Source organism: Mytilus galloprovincialis, chromosome 2 (assembly GCF_965363235.1).
Source record: "Mytilus galloprovincialis chromosome 2, xbMytGall1.hap1.1, whole genome shotgun sequence".
In the NCBI taxonomy this organism is placed as follows: Eukaryota; Metazoa; Mollusca; class Bivalvia; order Mytilida; family Mytilidae; genus Mytilus; species Mytilus galloprovincialis.
Genome location: NC_134839.1, coordinates 35,467,099 through 35,482,679, shown reverse-complemented (window position 1 = coordinate 35,482,679; position 15,581 = coordinate 35,467,099). Strand labels below are relative to the sequence as shown.

The 15,581-nt window shown below is 31.1% G+C and overlaps 1 protein-coding gene across 2 annotated transcripts in view; it reads right to left on the bottom strand.

The window, feature by feature from the left end:
* Nucleotides 1-15,581, bottom strand: part of LOC143063477 (uncharacterized) — a 42,951-nt gene that overhangs the window by 14,002 nt on the left and 13,368 nt on the right. For both annotated transcript variants that reach the window (XM_076235652.1, XM_076235651.1), the window contains exons 2-5: nucleotides 11,941-12,177; nucleotides 7,763-7,872; nucleotides 4,404-4,533; nucleotides 2,840-2,962 (exon numbers count right to left, since the gene is read on the bottom strand). In XM_076235652.1, the coding sequence (XP_076091767.1) occupies nucleotides 2,840-2,962; nucleotides 4,404-4,533; nucleotides 7,763-7,872; nucleotides 11,941-12,177 (600 nt within the window). The remainder of the gene's footprint in view (nucleotides 1-2,839; nucleotides 2,963-4,403; nucleotides 4,534-7,762; nucleotides 7,873-11,940; nucleotides 12,178-15,581) is intronic.

The following is a 15,581-nucleotide window of genomic DNA, read 5'->3' as shown; positions in this document are numbered from 1 at the left end:
ATGAGTTATATTACCATACGTATGATATTAGATGTAAAAAGGGGAAAACTCGCGTCAAATGTCTACGTACCCTTTCGACTAAAATTTATGTGTTACTACATGTCGTAACTAACAATTTTATGAAAATATTTTGTCAATATCTTATATGATTTCTGAACATAAGAGATCACAAGCCAAAATCAAAATTTTAATAATGACCTTGACCTTTGACCTTGACCTCATTTTCATTTTTTTGGACCAAGGACCTCAAAACAAAAGACCCTAGGCCTCTAACACTTATGGTTTTCCGGTGAAAAATGCATATCACTTATATCAAATATAAAAGGGGAAATAACTCTCATATGGAGTCTCCGGATAGCTTCGGTCAAAATAAATCAAATCATCCTGAGGATATATCGAGCAATTTGGTAAAATAAATTTGTCGGTTTCTTATACGGTTGCGAATATTAAGTGATCACAAGAAAAACAGTGTTTGGGGAGATAACTCTTACATTGAAAAGATTTTGGTTACGCGGTGTTAGTTACAAAAGCGTAATAACTGTTCGATATCATGTACCATATGTCTAAGCAACATCTTGCGAAACAAAAAAACTGTGAAGGAAAAAAAAGTTGGCGGAAGAAAAAAAATAATAATTAAAAACCAATTGTTCAAAGAACAATTGAAGGTCTTTCCACCAATAAGGATCTATTTTGATATGAAAATATTAAAATTCAGTTGAAAATGTCAGTTCCTATGGCTAAATGATATATAAATATGAATTTCAAGCAAAGGTCAAAATCTAGAACGTCCAATTAACCTATGACTTTGACCTCAATTTCAAGGTCATAAACCAAGGATCCCAAATTAAAACACCCTAGGTCTGTATTATGTATGGTTCATGAGTAATATCACTTTACGCATAATTCTAAATATAACAGGGGCAAAAATCCCATTTATTCTCTTCGCACCCTTCCAATCAAAATTTATAAGTTACGACATGTCGCAACTAACAATTTAGTAAAAATAATTTGTTGAAATCTTATAAGGTTAATGAAAAAGAGTGAAAATAAGCCAAAATCAAAATTTAGAATTTGACCTTGACCTTTGACCTTGACCTAATTTTCATTTTTTTGGACCAAGGATCTTAAATCAAAAGACCCTAAGCCTTTACTTTATAATGATAATGAGTTATATTACCATACAACTAATATAAGATATAAAAGGGGGAAAAGTCGCATCAAATGTTTACGTACCCTTTTAACTAAAATTTACGTGTTACGCCATGTCGTAACACACATTTTGTGAAAATATTTTGTCGATATCTTATAGGATTTCTGAAAAGAAGAGATAACAAGCCAAAATCATATTTTTGAACATGACCTTGACCTTTGACCTTGACCTCATTTTAATTTTTTTGGACCAATGACCTCAAATCGAAAGACCCTAGGCCTCTATCACTAATGGTTTTCCAGTAACAAATTTATTTCATTTATTTCATTACAAAAGGGGAAATAACTCTCATATGGAGTCTTCGTAAAGCTTCGTTGAAAATAAAACGTAACATCCTGAGGATATAACGAGCAATTTGGAAAAACAAATTTGTCGCTTTCTTTTACGGTTGCGGAGGAGATCTGATAACAAGAAAAACAGTGTTTGGGGAGATAACTCTTACAAAGAAAAGTGTTCGGTTAAACAGGGTCAGTTTCAAAAGCGTATAGACTGAATAATATCATATACAAAAAAACTAAGCGACATCTTTTGAAACATTTTTACACCGCAAGAAAAAAATTAGGCGGAAGAAAAAAAAAATAATCAGAACGAATTCAATAGGTCTTTCCACAAGAAAGGTGGAAAGACCTAATTAAAAACCAATTGTTCAGAGAACAATTGAAGGCCTTTCCACCAGTTTATATCTATTTTGATATTAAAATATAAAAAATCAGTCTAAAATGTCAGTTCATATTGCTTTATGATGTATTGATATGAATTTAAAGCAAAGGTCAAAATCTAGAACGTCAAATTAACCAATGACCTTGACCTCAATTTCAAGGTCACAAACTGAGGATTTCAAATCAAAAGACCCTAGTCTCTAATATGTATGGTTAATAAGTGATATCACTTTAAACATAATTTAAGATATGATAGGGGCTAAAACTCCCATTCATTGTTTACGCACCCTTTCAACTAAAATTATTTAGTTACCACATGTCGCAACTAACAATTTATACAAAATAATTTGTCGATATCTTATAAGGTTAATGAAAATGAGTGAAAATAAGACAAATTCAAAAATTAGAATATGACCTTGACCGTTGACCTTGACCTAATTTTCATTTTTTTGGACCAAGGACCTCAAATCAAAAGATCCTAGGTCTCTATCACTTATGGTGTTCCAGTTTAAAATACATTTCAAAATTTCAAATACAAAAAGGGAAATAACTCTCATATGGAGCGTTCATATTGCTTCGGTCGAAATTAGACAAATCATGCGAACGATATAACGAGCAATTTTATAAAATAAATTTGTCGTAATCTTTTACGATTGCGAAGGAGTTGTGATCACAAGGAAAACAGTGTTTGGGGAGATAACTCCTACAAAGAAAAGTATTCGGTTACGCAGGGTAAATTTCAAAAGCGCATAAACTGTTCGATATCATATACCAAATATCTAAGCGACATATTGCGAAACAAATGATTATCGCAAGAACAAAATTTGGCGGAAGAAAAAAAAAATAATCAGAAGAAAAACAATAGGTCTTTCCACGGAAAAGTGGAAAGACCTAATGATGATTTTAATAGATCATAAGTATAAGATGATTTTGTAAATTATCGCTTTGTTAATTTTGTATACATATTTACCAATTGCTGTGCTACCATAGCAATAGAACTTCTTATATGTCTGGCAATCTTCTTCTCCAACAAAAACATTCGAGGTGCCTAGCGAATATCCTACAGGACATAAATCTTTGTCTAAAATAACATCTGCAAACAAAACAATTAACAAATTGGTCGAGAAAGCGCACAGTGAGGTAATTGATTACACAAATTTCATCAAAGCTACCTAAATTTTATTTCTGTAAGCCAGTGCACGTTTCGTCTATAACATGGATCATTGACAATGCAATAAAACTACAGTTAAGCCTGCTTAATATTACGTTAAAATCTATTTTTTACATATCTTCTTAATAACGACACTTGTTTGGAGTTTACAGAAATTTCTTTACGTTAAATATTAACCATACACATGATTACATGTGAAAGAAGGACTGATGGTTCATCTGTTCATAACATTGCAATTTTCAACTGTGATTTAAGCAAACAAACTAAATCATTTGAAGTCTGTCTGTGGATTAAGCATGATAATTTATCGCATCATATTTTTATTAGCAATACCATATGGCATCTGAAATCATTTGTCTGAACAATGAAGTTTATATTGACTAATATTTATTACATGCCCATGTATATGAATAGTATAAATACGATTGCGTTTTTAACAGCTGCAGTATTCTCACCATGTGTAAATACTTAACATACGCAAACTAACTATATCGTTACTTTAATTGAAATTAAGAATTATAACTGCTGTTAGAAACTATGGATTCCGTGTGTGTTTTCATTTTACAATGCAAAGATCAGCTCTGCCGCTACATTTTTGAGAGGATTTAGATCAATTATAATGCCAAAATGTGATTATACAACAACGGAAAATATTATCTCATAATTCAGTCAATACAATTAATTCACTAGATACGTATTACGACTGTCAGACATTTATTTGACTGCAAACTGCAAAGTTAATCTAGTTGACACGCACTCAACATTGTTCAAAATGAAAACAATACTCAAATATATTTTCAACATTCATGCAAACTTTTTTATTAATGAAAATGTCAATTCAAGAAAACATAAGTTTATAAACAATTTGGGATTTCCATGGCAGAATCATCAAGACTTTTATCTAAGTGATAAGTAACCTGTCAACTATATGTTAAGAATGTGAATTTAAGCCCAGCAGCTGTCAAAGCATATTAGACATCAATCCAAATTAGCCAGGTTTGCCAGTTTCCGGTCAGAACTTGGTAGGTTTTTATAGTTATTCCGATTTCCTCTGCCAAAAGAAAACCTGTTCGCCATTATAACGATGAACACGCTTAAAGATGCGCTATATACTGACAAAAAAACAAAAACCAAAGCTTTATATGTTCTTTTATACCACTCCTTTTCTAATAGGTCTTAAAATTAAGAAAAAGATAAGAATGTATGTTATGATTGCTAACTAGATAACTCTCTTCTAGATACCACATGACGTATCAGCTAGCACATATACGTCACCGTACAGTCTTCGATAATGATAAAGCCCATACATCATTGTAAGCAAATATTTACTGTCTGCAATGTGGATAAGAAAATTTTGGCTTACGTTTTTTAATGTCGTAAACTTTCATTTTTAATGCATTTTCACTATTTTCACTATGACAGGAATCCTCCGAAATAGCATGGGGGTCGTCAATAACCAGTTCATTATCTGATATACAATAACTATTGTTTACCTGGAATAAATTAAAAAAGAATTTACATTGCAATCAATGTTTCGTTATCATTCTAAAAGATATTATTTTAAGAATATTAGTCAACTGGCTTTTTAAATAGCCTATTCAACTGTAAGACAACAGGGACTAAGCAAAACAGTAGTATGCTTAAGGTACGAGATACAAGATGTCTGTTAGTGTCCAGTTTGACGGATTGAAAAATTGTACTTGATTTGTAAATAGATAATATAAGTCACGATTTCAAGAAAAATATTCCGTCTTCAAAATGTTTCGATTTTCTCAAAAACACTTCAATAAGATTTTAGAAAAACGTCTTGCTTTAAGCGATAGAACATGTAGCCGACTGTGTTTCCTCACTTGATTTTTAATGTATACAATTTTATAAACGTTCTCTTCGAAATCGAAATTATAGAGAGTTAAATCGAGTATAAACTGTCGCATCTGTTTCTCTTGTCATATCTAAATGTTCTATTAAACAGGAGAATGAATTGTTGAAGACAGTTCTTTATTGTTTCTGTAACATCTTTTAGCAACTATAATAGACTTAGAACAATTTAAACCTATACATAATCTATAGGCACATGTCTGTAGGTGTTAATTTCCTTCTAGATGTATGTTGCTAATTATGGAATCTTGCTTGCTGTCATTGTCCATTTCATTCGTATTATTTTTTTAAAGATGGCTGGTTTATCAAATGCATAATTTTATATTAAACACAAACTAAGAGAATGTAACGATCGAGACCAAAAAAAGTATAAAATAGAATTCGAGATTTATAAAGAATTCTACCTTCTTATCCTGATTTTAATAATTTCATGCCTACGAAATACAGGATTCGATTAACTTAAAATTCAAGTTGTATATATGTTGTCTGTTCCAATTGTACAATCAAAAAAATGTTACAATTGATTTCATCTCCAGCTTCGTATATTTCTAGGGTTGTTTTTTTGGTAAACGTACGTCATTAAAAAACATAGCGAGGTTTTTATTGACGCAAATATTGCAACTGGCTAAGTACATTTATATCGATTCTTTACTCGTATTTAAAATTGCACGCAATAATTTATGAATTAACACATGATTTTTGAAACAAAATAACCAATCTACTATCGAGTGTATCCTATTTTGCACTTCAGAAAATACAGCACTTTGCTGCCAAATTGTCAACTCGATTTCTTTTGTTCTGATCATCACTGATTTTGCTTCGTGTATTGGAGGAGTTTTTTTTTTTTGGTTTTCGGAGACATATGAAATCAAGTAATATACACATGGAAAAAAGTATTGCAACACCTTGATTTTTTAAAACTTGAAAAATCAGTCTCTTTTTTGGGATGAAATATAATAAAATATGTGTACAATATTATTGAAACATAGTTTATGATAACATTGGCATTGAAACGAACAAAAAATGTTTGAAAAAAAAATGATTTATATAACCACAATTTTAATAACAAAATGAAGTGTTTTTTGTACAAAAAAATGCATTTTACAACTTTTACTGTAGTCGAACTTTACAATGTCAGACATTTCAAAATTAGTCTTCAGATGACTGTTCGCATCATGGTTGAAAGTTATACGCCTAAGAATAAGTACTCTGTGCGCAGCCTCCATTCAAACGGATAACCGCATCTAAACGTCTTCTGATTCCTGCCTTAAATCGACTAATTTGTTGCTAAGGTAGCAGCAACCATTTCTGATGAAGGGCATAGTTTATTTCATGATGTGTTTGAACTGGGGTGTCCTTTCGTGCACTTTCCGCCCAAAAGTGTCCCAAATATGCTCGATATGGTTCAAATCCGGGCTACGATCGGGCCAAGGAAAATGAACCGAATTCCATTTGAACATTGGATCTTCCTCCACGATGCTAATTTCCAACTTTGACGAGCTCTGCACTACATTGGAACTGTGTGTCTGTTCGTTAGCAAAGGTCTCCGAAATGGTCTTATCGCACGATAACCAGTAGCGATGAGTCGATCTCGAACAGTTCTTGTTAAAAGGCTCCTGTATGGCCACCACTCTCTTTTTAGGATTGTCTTGTATGCAATGGGTTTCCTTCTGACCAACCTTCATTATGCTTGATTTTCCCTAGCAAATGGTATAGGGGGTCTTCATTATCTTGGAAGGTCTTTAACAGCGTTTATTGCCTGATTTTTATTCTCATAACGACTTATAGTGGAATGGTGATGACCAACAATACGTGCAGTTGTTACAGCGACATCTCTGCTTCTCTTATGTTGATAATCTGCCATCTTGCTGCAGTTAAGACTTGTCCAGGACCCATTACAAGGTGTCAATCACATAACTTTAAAAACTTGAGTATTTAAAGTGTTGAAAACAATGAAGATAAAAACATCTGTTTTGCTGTTTACGGGTACAGTAGCTACATGTGCAGATTAAAACTTATCGAGTCGATATTTATTGATTAAACTCAGGTGATACTTAAATAATGTTTAACTAATTCTATTTTACCAAATTATATCACAAAAAAATAAAGAGTGTGTTTTTAATTTTAATTTCAATTTGGTGTTGCAATACTTTTTTCCATGTGTATAGATCAAAATAGATCGATAGGTGTCTGTTTGTCAAAAGAAAAATTATATTTGCTTTTTCTGTAGTGTTTCTGTTGCTTCGTTGTTTTCCTCTTATATTTGATGTGTTTCTCTCAGTTTTAGTTTGTTACGCGGATTTAAGTGTTTTTCAATACAAATATGACTTTTGAACGACGGTATGCTACTGTTGCCTTTATTTCTGACGAAGAGATTTTCCCTGCTTTTTACGCAAATATAAAAGCTCGTACACAAAAATATCCATTGGATTTATTTCAAACGATTTTATGATATAATATAGTTGTAGACATTGAAGAGGATGCACACATTACTGCAGACTTGCAGAATATGATGTTTCAGTTAATTGATATATAAATGTACCAACGTTTGCTGGTTTAATTGGCCTTCTGTGTATTGAACCAATTTATTCGATCTAATGTCATCAAGTCATGTAATTGACGATAATGTATAGTTTGTTTTATCAGAATGCATTAGTTCATACAAGGAATTAGGATGATAATAAAACATTTCAAAGTGAATATAATAATTATGAAAAGGCGAGCGTTATCAATTCCATTGTACTTTTTTAAGATTATGATGACAATTAGAGAAAAATAAAACATCAACTAATTAAGTTTTGGCATTTGATATCATTTTTAACAAATCGATTCGTATGTACTTACTTCAATCCCCAGTTTAGTATGTTTAGGATTGTCACACAGCCTGGCACATGAAATAAGATCGGTTGCATTACAATCTATGTGATCCAATCCGTTTGAATGAGGGTAACAACCTAAAAAGATAATCTTGGTAGCTGTTTATTATTATTTGATCTCTAGAATCTTATCGAAAATAGACAGATTAGGCGTTTTCTGTCACTTAAGTGGCACTTCTCGAATTGCTGATGCTGCAAACAATTAAAGTGACATGATTCTATGCGTTGATAATGTCATAAATGAAAACTGGAGAAATCAATTTTAGTTAGGACAAATGGAACATATTTTTTTTCTTTTTGGCAGTAAAGAAACAGGGAACTCTGTCCCAAGACTATAACTACACACAAAAAAATGGTTCGCATTTAAAGATTTAAAGATTACTTTTTGACATGGACTTATTGTTTTAAAACAAAATGAAGACATGATATTATTGGCAATGTGATAACTCTCCCGGTTAGGGTTTGGATTTGGGTTAGGGTTAGGGTTAGGGTTAGGGTTAGGGTTAGTTGTGCCAAATACGGCTAAGGTAATCTATGCCTGGGTTAAGAAAATACTTAGTTTTTCGAAAAATTCAACGTTTTGAAAACAGGAAATTCATAAAAATGACCACATTACTGATATCCATATCAACACCGATATGTTGACTACTAGGATGGTGATACCATCGGGAACGAAACGTCCACCAGCAGAAGCATCGACCCAGTGGGGTAAATAGTTATCAAAGGTACAAGGATTATAATTTAGTAGGCCTGAAGCGTTTGTCGTCTATATAAGACTCATCAGTGACGCTCATATCAAATATTTATAAAATCAAACAAGTACAAAGTTGATGAGCATTGAGGATCCAAAATTCAAAAAAAGTTTTGCTAAATACGGCTGAGGTAATCTATGCCTGGGATAAGAAAATCCTTAATTTTTCGAAAAATTCAAAGTTTTGTTAACAGGAAATTTATAAAAAATGAACTGTTGACTACGGCGCTGGTGATACCCTCGGGGACGAAACGTAGACCACACATGGCAGGATATTTGAATATCCCTTACAACTAAAAAGACACAAAGTACATATCTGTTCATTCATAGCCCATAACAACTCGTAAAAAGCATGTCCCTCAGTTTAAAAAATCTGTCAATACACCTCTAAAATCATTTGATTGTGTAAAGAACATGATCAGAAGATGTGTTGATAGGAGAGGGAATTAGTTCATATTAAATTGCTTATACATTTAGGGGTATTTTGACATCTCAGTAATGACGTCATTTAAATTGAACATAACATAAATAAGGAAAGAAATTATAGATTAATAAAAAATATGTTTTTTTACTTGATTAATATTAAAAAGTATGCTTGTCACAATAATGAGAGTAATTTTAGTACAAACAATTTATATAATGTCTAAATATAAGCAATATTTTTGTAATTAGATAAAATACATGTAATAGTGGCATTGTCCCTGGACATTTTAATCTGATTAATTGCTGGGTTTTTTTACAGCTTTTAATTTTTATTTTTATAATCCTTTTGTGTGTACTAATTTGACAAAAGATTGTGTGCAGTGATAATAAATTATAAATGAACTGTCTAAGAAAGATCTTTCACACATTGTTTTTGTTTTTGTTTAACAATTAACCAGGGGATTAGTTACTTAGCAATCCATTTAGTTAACATGGTTAAAGATTTTTTATTTAAACTGAACAACACTAATATAAGATTCTTACATTATTTTTTTTAAATTATAAGGATATTCAGAAAAAATTTCTGTGGTTCAAATAAAAAATATAAAAATTTCAGAATAAATTACAGACTTCACGTATTAATAAAATATGTGATATCAATATTTGAAAAATAAATATAGTTTTACAATTTATATTATTAAACATAAATTATTAACACCATAAAAGTACATGTAATTGAAATGTAATTCAAAAGTAATTGAGCATTACATGCTTTTTTCATTGTAATTGATTAAATTACCATTACATGTAATTTTAAAAATGCTGAAATACGCATTACATTCAATTACATGGAAAAGTTTAATGCATTACACTTAATTACCATTACATTTTCAATTATCCCATCCCTGATTATGACGCAACAATATTTTTCATATAAAATTAATGTTAAGCATTAAGCTCCTCGTCAAACACGTTTATGAAATTTCTTTCTAGTTCTTTGTGGTATTATTTTGGTGGTTCTGTACATTTGAAGAAAAGGAAAATTTGGAATTTTGAATTTTCCTCAAGCACAAATGTCTAAATGTCCGCTCAACGGAATTTGTCTGTACTCGGGTTGCCATATTTGCTGTTTATGGATAGTGACCCATTCGCACACAATTTTTTTTTACCTATGTAACTTTCTTTACAGTTGTTTCATTTTATACGATAGAGTAAATTTTCTGATTTACATGTTATATTTGCGTTTATTGTAAATTTCTCACATTTTTTTTAAATATTTCGTTCTGCCGATTTCTAAATAATTATTATTGTTTCATTAACATACTCAACAGCGGGAATCGCCATAAGGACGTTTTGTTTCCAACTCTATCGAATCGCGCTCGTATAAGTTGGCCTTTTTCAAATTTTTCGGTTGTCGTCTACTAAAAATGATTGATACTTCTGTTACCAAATTTTTCATAGTTTCATTTTGATGTATAATCGGAAAATTCAACCTTGAAGGCATTTTGAAATTTGATCATGAGTAGTCACAAAGGGGAGGACATCAATATCGGTTTCTGTTCCTTATGTATACATACGCATTCATTTGTTAATGTAGGGCAAAATAACGCCCGAGAGGGAGAAAACTCCTGAAGAAAAATAGGTCTAAAACACATCTAACAGTTGATCCAAAAATATGAATTTGTCCAGCATAGCGTTGAATGACAATGAACTGAAACTTCCTAATAAAAAAGGTTTGAAGTTTAAGCCAACTCCCTCTGTGGACAATGGAGAACTTAAAAATGACATGTTGACATTTTGTCGTAGATTGAGACTATCTGAGTAATTCGTCGATAAAGAACGTGAGGAATTTTTTTTAGTTGGAAACAAATCTACTTTTATTCCTAGAAGTGGAGGAAACAAGTGTTTGTTTATATGATTATATAGAAAATGTGTCCAACTATCCACTTACACAACAAAGTCAACAACAACTTATTTAAAAGAGAAAGGTCAGCACTCCAAAATCTGAAAACGATGAAAACATAGTAATTAGACAAGCCGATTAAGGTGGGGCAATATTAATAATGAATTAAGACTATCAAAGAATTAAAGTGGAAGAACAACTCAATGATTCACATTTTTCTCTACAATTATTGACAATATAAATCATCCAGTCACGAGAAGAATGAATACCGTACTGAACAAATACACAGCAGCAACTACGGAAAAAGTATGAATATTTGACACATTTTGAACGGAAAACGAGTAACTTTTATGGCCGTCCATGAATTCATAAATCAAAGGAGATATAATAGCCGTTACCTCTCAGAATAAAAAATACATTAAAGTGCTAAACCCAACCGATCTTGAATTATACCATCATTGCTGGTCCAGCGTGTTACAACCAAAGACTTGGCAACTTTTTTAGACATAATTTTGAAACCATTATGTACATATGAACCGAGCTATATAAGAGACGATATAGATTTTCTCTCACATCTGCCAAAAATATCCCCGGCTAACGCTCGTTTTGTAAGCTTCGATGTCTCAAGTCTATATATGAACATTCCGAAATATTGAAGAAGAAAGGCAATATAAAATGCTCGAAAAATATCGCGATGCAATACCAGATCGATTTACTGTTGACTTTATACTCGATTCTGATAAATTATGATCAAATGAAGAAATTTACAAATTATCCTATACTAGTACTAGGGGTGGATATACTATATATCATAGTCAATCCTATGCAGTATTGTCGTCGGAGATTACTATCAGGAATCATAGATCACGTGTGTTACCATGGGTTATTCACCATCATCCATTATGTGGTGCTATCGGCGGATGTAACCGTATCAGCGACAATTGGTTGATGTAACAACAAAAAGTAAGTTTCTTAACAACAAAAAGTAATCTTAACAACAACAAAAAAGTAAAATATATCAATCGCAACCGAAACTAATTAACATATGTCTAACAGGTAGCTAGTTTACCTTTGTATACAATGCTGAATGATCGTACCAGATAGGCATGGATCCAGGCAGAAAAATCATCAAGAAAATTTGAAGTATCCATACTATATATAGGTGTTACATGACATTTGTAGATGTCTTTGATTTCTGAGCAAAACAAATTCGAAACGTCCGAAACTGCATTACAATTCGTCTTTAAATTCTCCCACTTTGTTCTTGTGCTTGTTATCGCAAGAGTTTGACTGTCTGCAATATTGTCTGTAATCATATAAACAAAGTGAATAAAAAGTTTTGTAATATATATCTCTTAGAAACATTTTTAAAAAAAAGTACAAGATCACAAATGTATGAGTTATTGATATGGTATGGTCCTAATTGACTGTCAGATACAATAACACATTGCCTTATTTAGATATAATAAGAAGTGGTATGATTTTTAAAAGAGACAACACCTACGAGAGAGAAGGAAGGCAACTATGTGTCACCATAAAGTATTCAACGAGGAGCAATTTATACTTACAAAGACAAAATCAACCAGATAAAGACAATATTCAAAGTTTACTACTGGTAAAATTTATATTTTTTTAGTTTATTCAACATTTCCAAAAGATCAATAAGGTTCACATTGACTATATCTAAATTTATGGACTCGATAAATAACCTCAATGCTAAAGATTTCTTGGAAAATCATCCATGATAAAAACATATACTAACATGAATGATGCAGGTGCTGTGTAATATATTTTGATTCAAGTGCTCGCCAAACTTTTATAAATTATTTTTCCACACAAATGTGAAAGTTAAAAAGTAGTTACAAATATGGGTTTTTTAAAAATTCTATCTGTTAATTGTAAGGGACTCAGAGATAAAGTTAAAAGAAAAGATGTCTTTAAAATGCTGAAGTCAAAAGCATGTAATATTTACTGTATCCAGGATACACATTTTACAAATGATTTAGAAAATAGTGTTAGATCTATGTGGGGATATGAACGTTATTTTTCTTCTGTCAGTTCCAATTCTAGAGGAGTTGCTATATTATTCAACAATAATTTTGAGTTCAAAGTCTTAAAAGAAAAAAAAGATATAAATGGTAACTATTTGATTTTAGAAATTTTTGTAGAAAGTCAAAAAATTACTTTGTTGTGCTTATATGGACCAAATATGGATAGTTCTGAATTTTTGAATAATATTATGGCACTGTTGATGATTTTGAAATTGAAAGTTACATAATTTGTGGTGACTTCAATCTTGTACAGAACCCTTATATATATTATTGTAACTACAAACATACTAATGATCCTAAGGCTAGAGATCGTTTTTTTAGAAATCATTGAAGGAAGAAGTTTAATAGATCCATTTAGGGAGCTTTATCCCAATCTCCAAATGTTTACTTGGAGAAAAAGAACTCCATTTAAACAGGCTAGATTAGACTTCTTTCTTCTTCCAGATAATATGTGGAATAGTATCAAAAACTGTGAAGTACATCCAAGCTATAGTTCAGATCATTCTATGGTAGTACTTGAACTGGAATTTAATCCTTTTATTAGAGGAAAAGGTTTATGGAAGTTCAACAACTCCTTACTTTATAATATAGAGTATATAAATACAGTTAAACAAAAGATTAGTGAAATCAAAGCACAATATTGTGCACTAGTTTATGATTTTGATAATATTGATGAGATAGATAATGAAGATATTCAAATGAGAAGTAATCACCAACATTTTCTTGAAACTTTATTAATGGAAATCAGGGGGAAAGTATTTCTTATTCCAGTTACAAAAAAAGGAAACAACTTTACGAAATGAAATTATACAGTTAGAGGAGAATGTTGACGCATTTTCAATAACTAAACTTGAGAGAAAAAAAAATGAACTTGAGCAATTACGTTATAACAAATTAAAGGGTAAAATAGTCAGATCACGTGTTCAATGGATAGGAGAAGGTGAAAAACCAACAATTTATTTTTTTGTTGACTGGAGTCAAAAACATTTATGAGTAAAATTATACCAAAAATTGAAAGAGATAATGAGGTAATACTTACTGATCAGAACAAAATTTTAAAAGAAGTAAAACTTTCTATGAAAATTTATATAAAAAGAGCGATAACTCAAGTTCAGTAGCTGATCTGAAAGAAGATCTTAAAAATGTAAATGTTCCAATACTTTCAAATGATGAGAAGGAGAGCTTCGAGGGTAGAATCACAGTCAAAGAGGCTGAATAGGCATTAATAAATATGAAAAATAATAAAACTCATGGCTCTGATGGCTTTTCTACTGATTTTTTTTTTATTTTTAAAAGATCTCCAATTTTTTGTGGTTGAATCTTTAAATCATGGTGCAGAACAGGGAGAATTGTCAGTAACATAAAAGCAAGGAATTATTACTTGCCTTCCAAAAGGAAATAAACCTCGTCATTTTTTGAAAAATTGGCGTCCTTTTTCACTTTTAAACACTGTCTACAAAAATTGGGTCAGCAGTAATTGCAAACAGATTTAAGACTGCCCTTGACAAACTTATTAATCTAGATCAGACTGGTTTTATCAGTGGGAGGTACATAGGAGAAAAAATAAGGCTTTTATATGATATCATGCAATACACAGAAGATCACGAAATACCTGGACTCTTGTTGTTAATTGATTTCGAAAAGGCTTTTGATTCTATTTCTTGGGATTTTTTGCTAAATGTTTTAAAGTTCTTTAATTTTGGGAAATCAATTATCAACTGGATAAAAGCTTTTAATAATAATATCAAGTCTGCAGTTATACCAGTGGGTAACCTTTCTGAATTCGAGGATGCCGACAAGGTGATCCGCTTTCACCTTATCTTTTCATCCTTTTTGCTGAGATAATTGCACTAAAGATAAGAGGAAATAAGGAAATTAGTGGTATTGAAGTTACTCAAGTTGAACATAAGTTGTCACAGTTGATTTTTAAATTGTAGTGAAAAATCTGTATATGAATCCTTATCTGAATTGGACTTGGTTTAAATATAAATTTTGAGAAAACACAAGTAATTTGGTTTGGAAGTAAAAAGTATAGCAATGAAATTTTATGTCCTGACGTTAACCTTTCATGGGGAGACAACTTTTAAACTACTTGGGATAAATTTTGATGTGAACTTGGACAATATTGTCAACATCAACTATAATGATAAAATTATACAGATTAAGAACATATTAAAACAATGTTCAGAAAGAAACCTTACAGTAATAGGTAAAATAACGGTGATAAAAACTCTTGTTTTACCGATTTTAAACCACCTTATTATTCCTTCCAACAGTGTATTCCAAAAAAATATGACATTTTTTATTCGTTTATATTGAATTTTCCTATTCATAGAGTGAAGAAGGACGTATTGATTAAAGAATATTTGAAGAGACGATTAAAAATGATAGATCTTTATAGTTTTACCATGGCACTAACATCATCATGGATAAGAAAGATTTTTCAGACAGATAATATGTCTGATATTGATAGAAATAAACTTTTTAATTGTGTTGTTCAGTATATCAAACAAGTTAGTTTATATATCAAAAACAGTTTTTGAAAAGATGTTTTCAGAGCATGGGAAATGATTACTAATAAAGAAAGAAATATGGACTATGAATATTTTTTATCAAGTCCTATTTGGTTTAACAATATGTTCAGAATTGGTAATACACC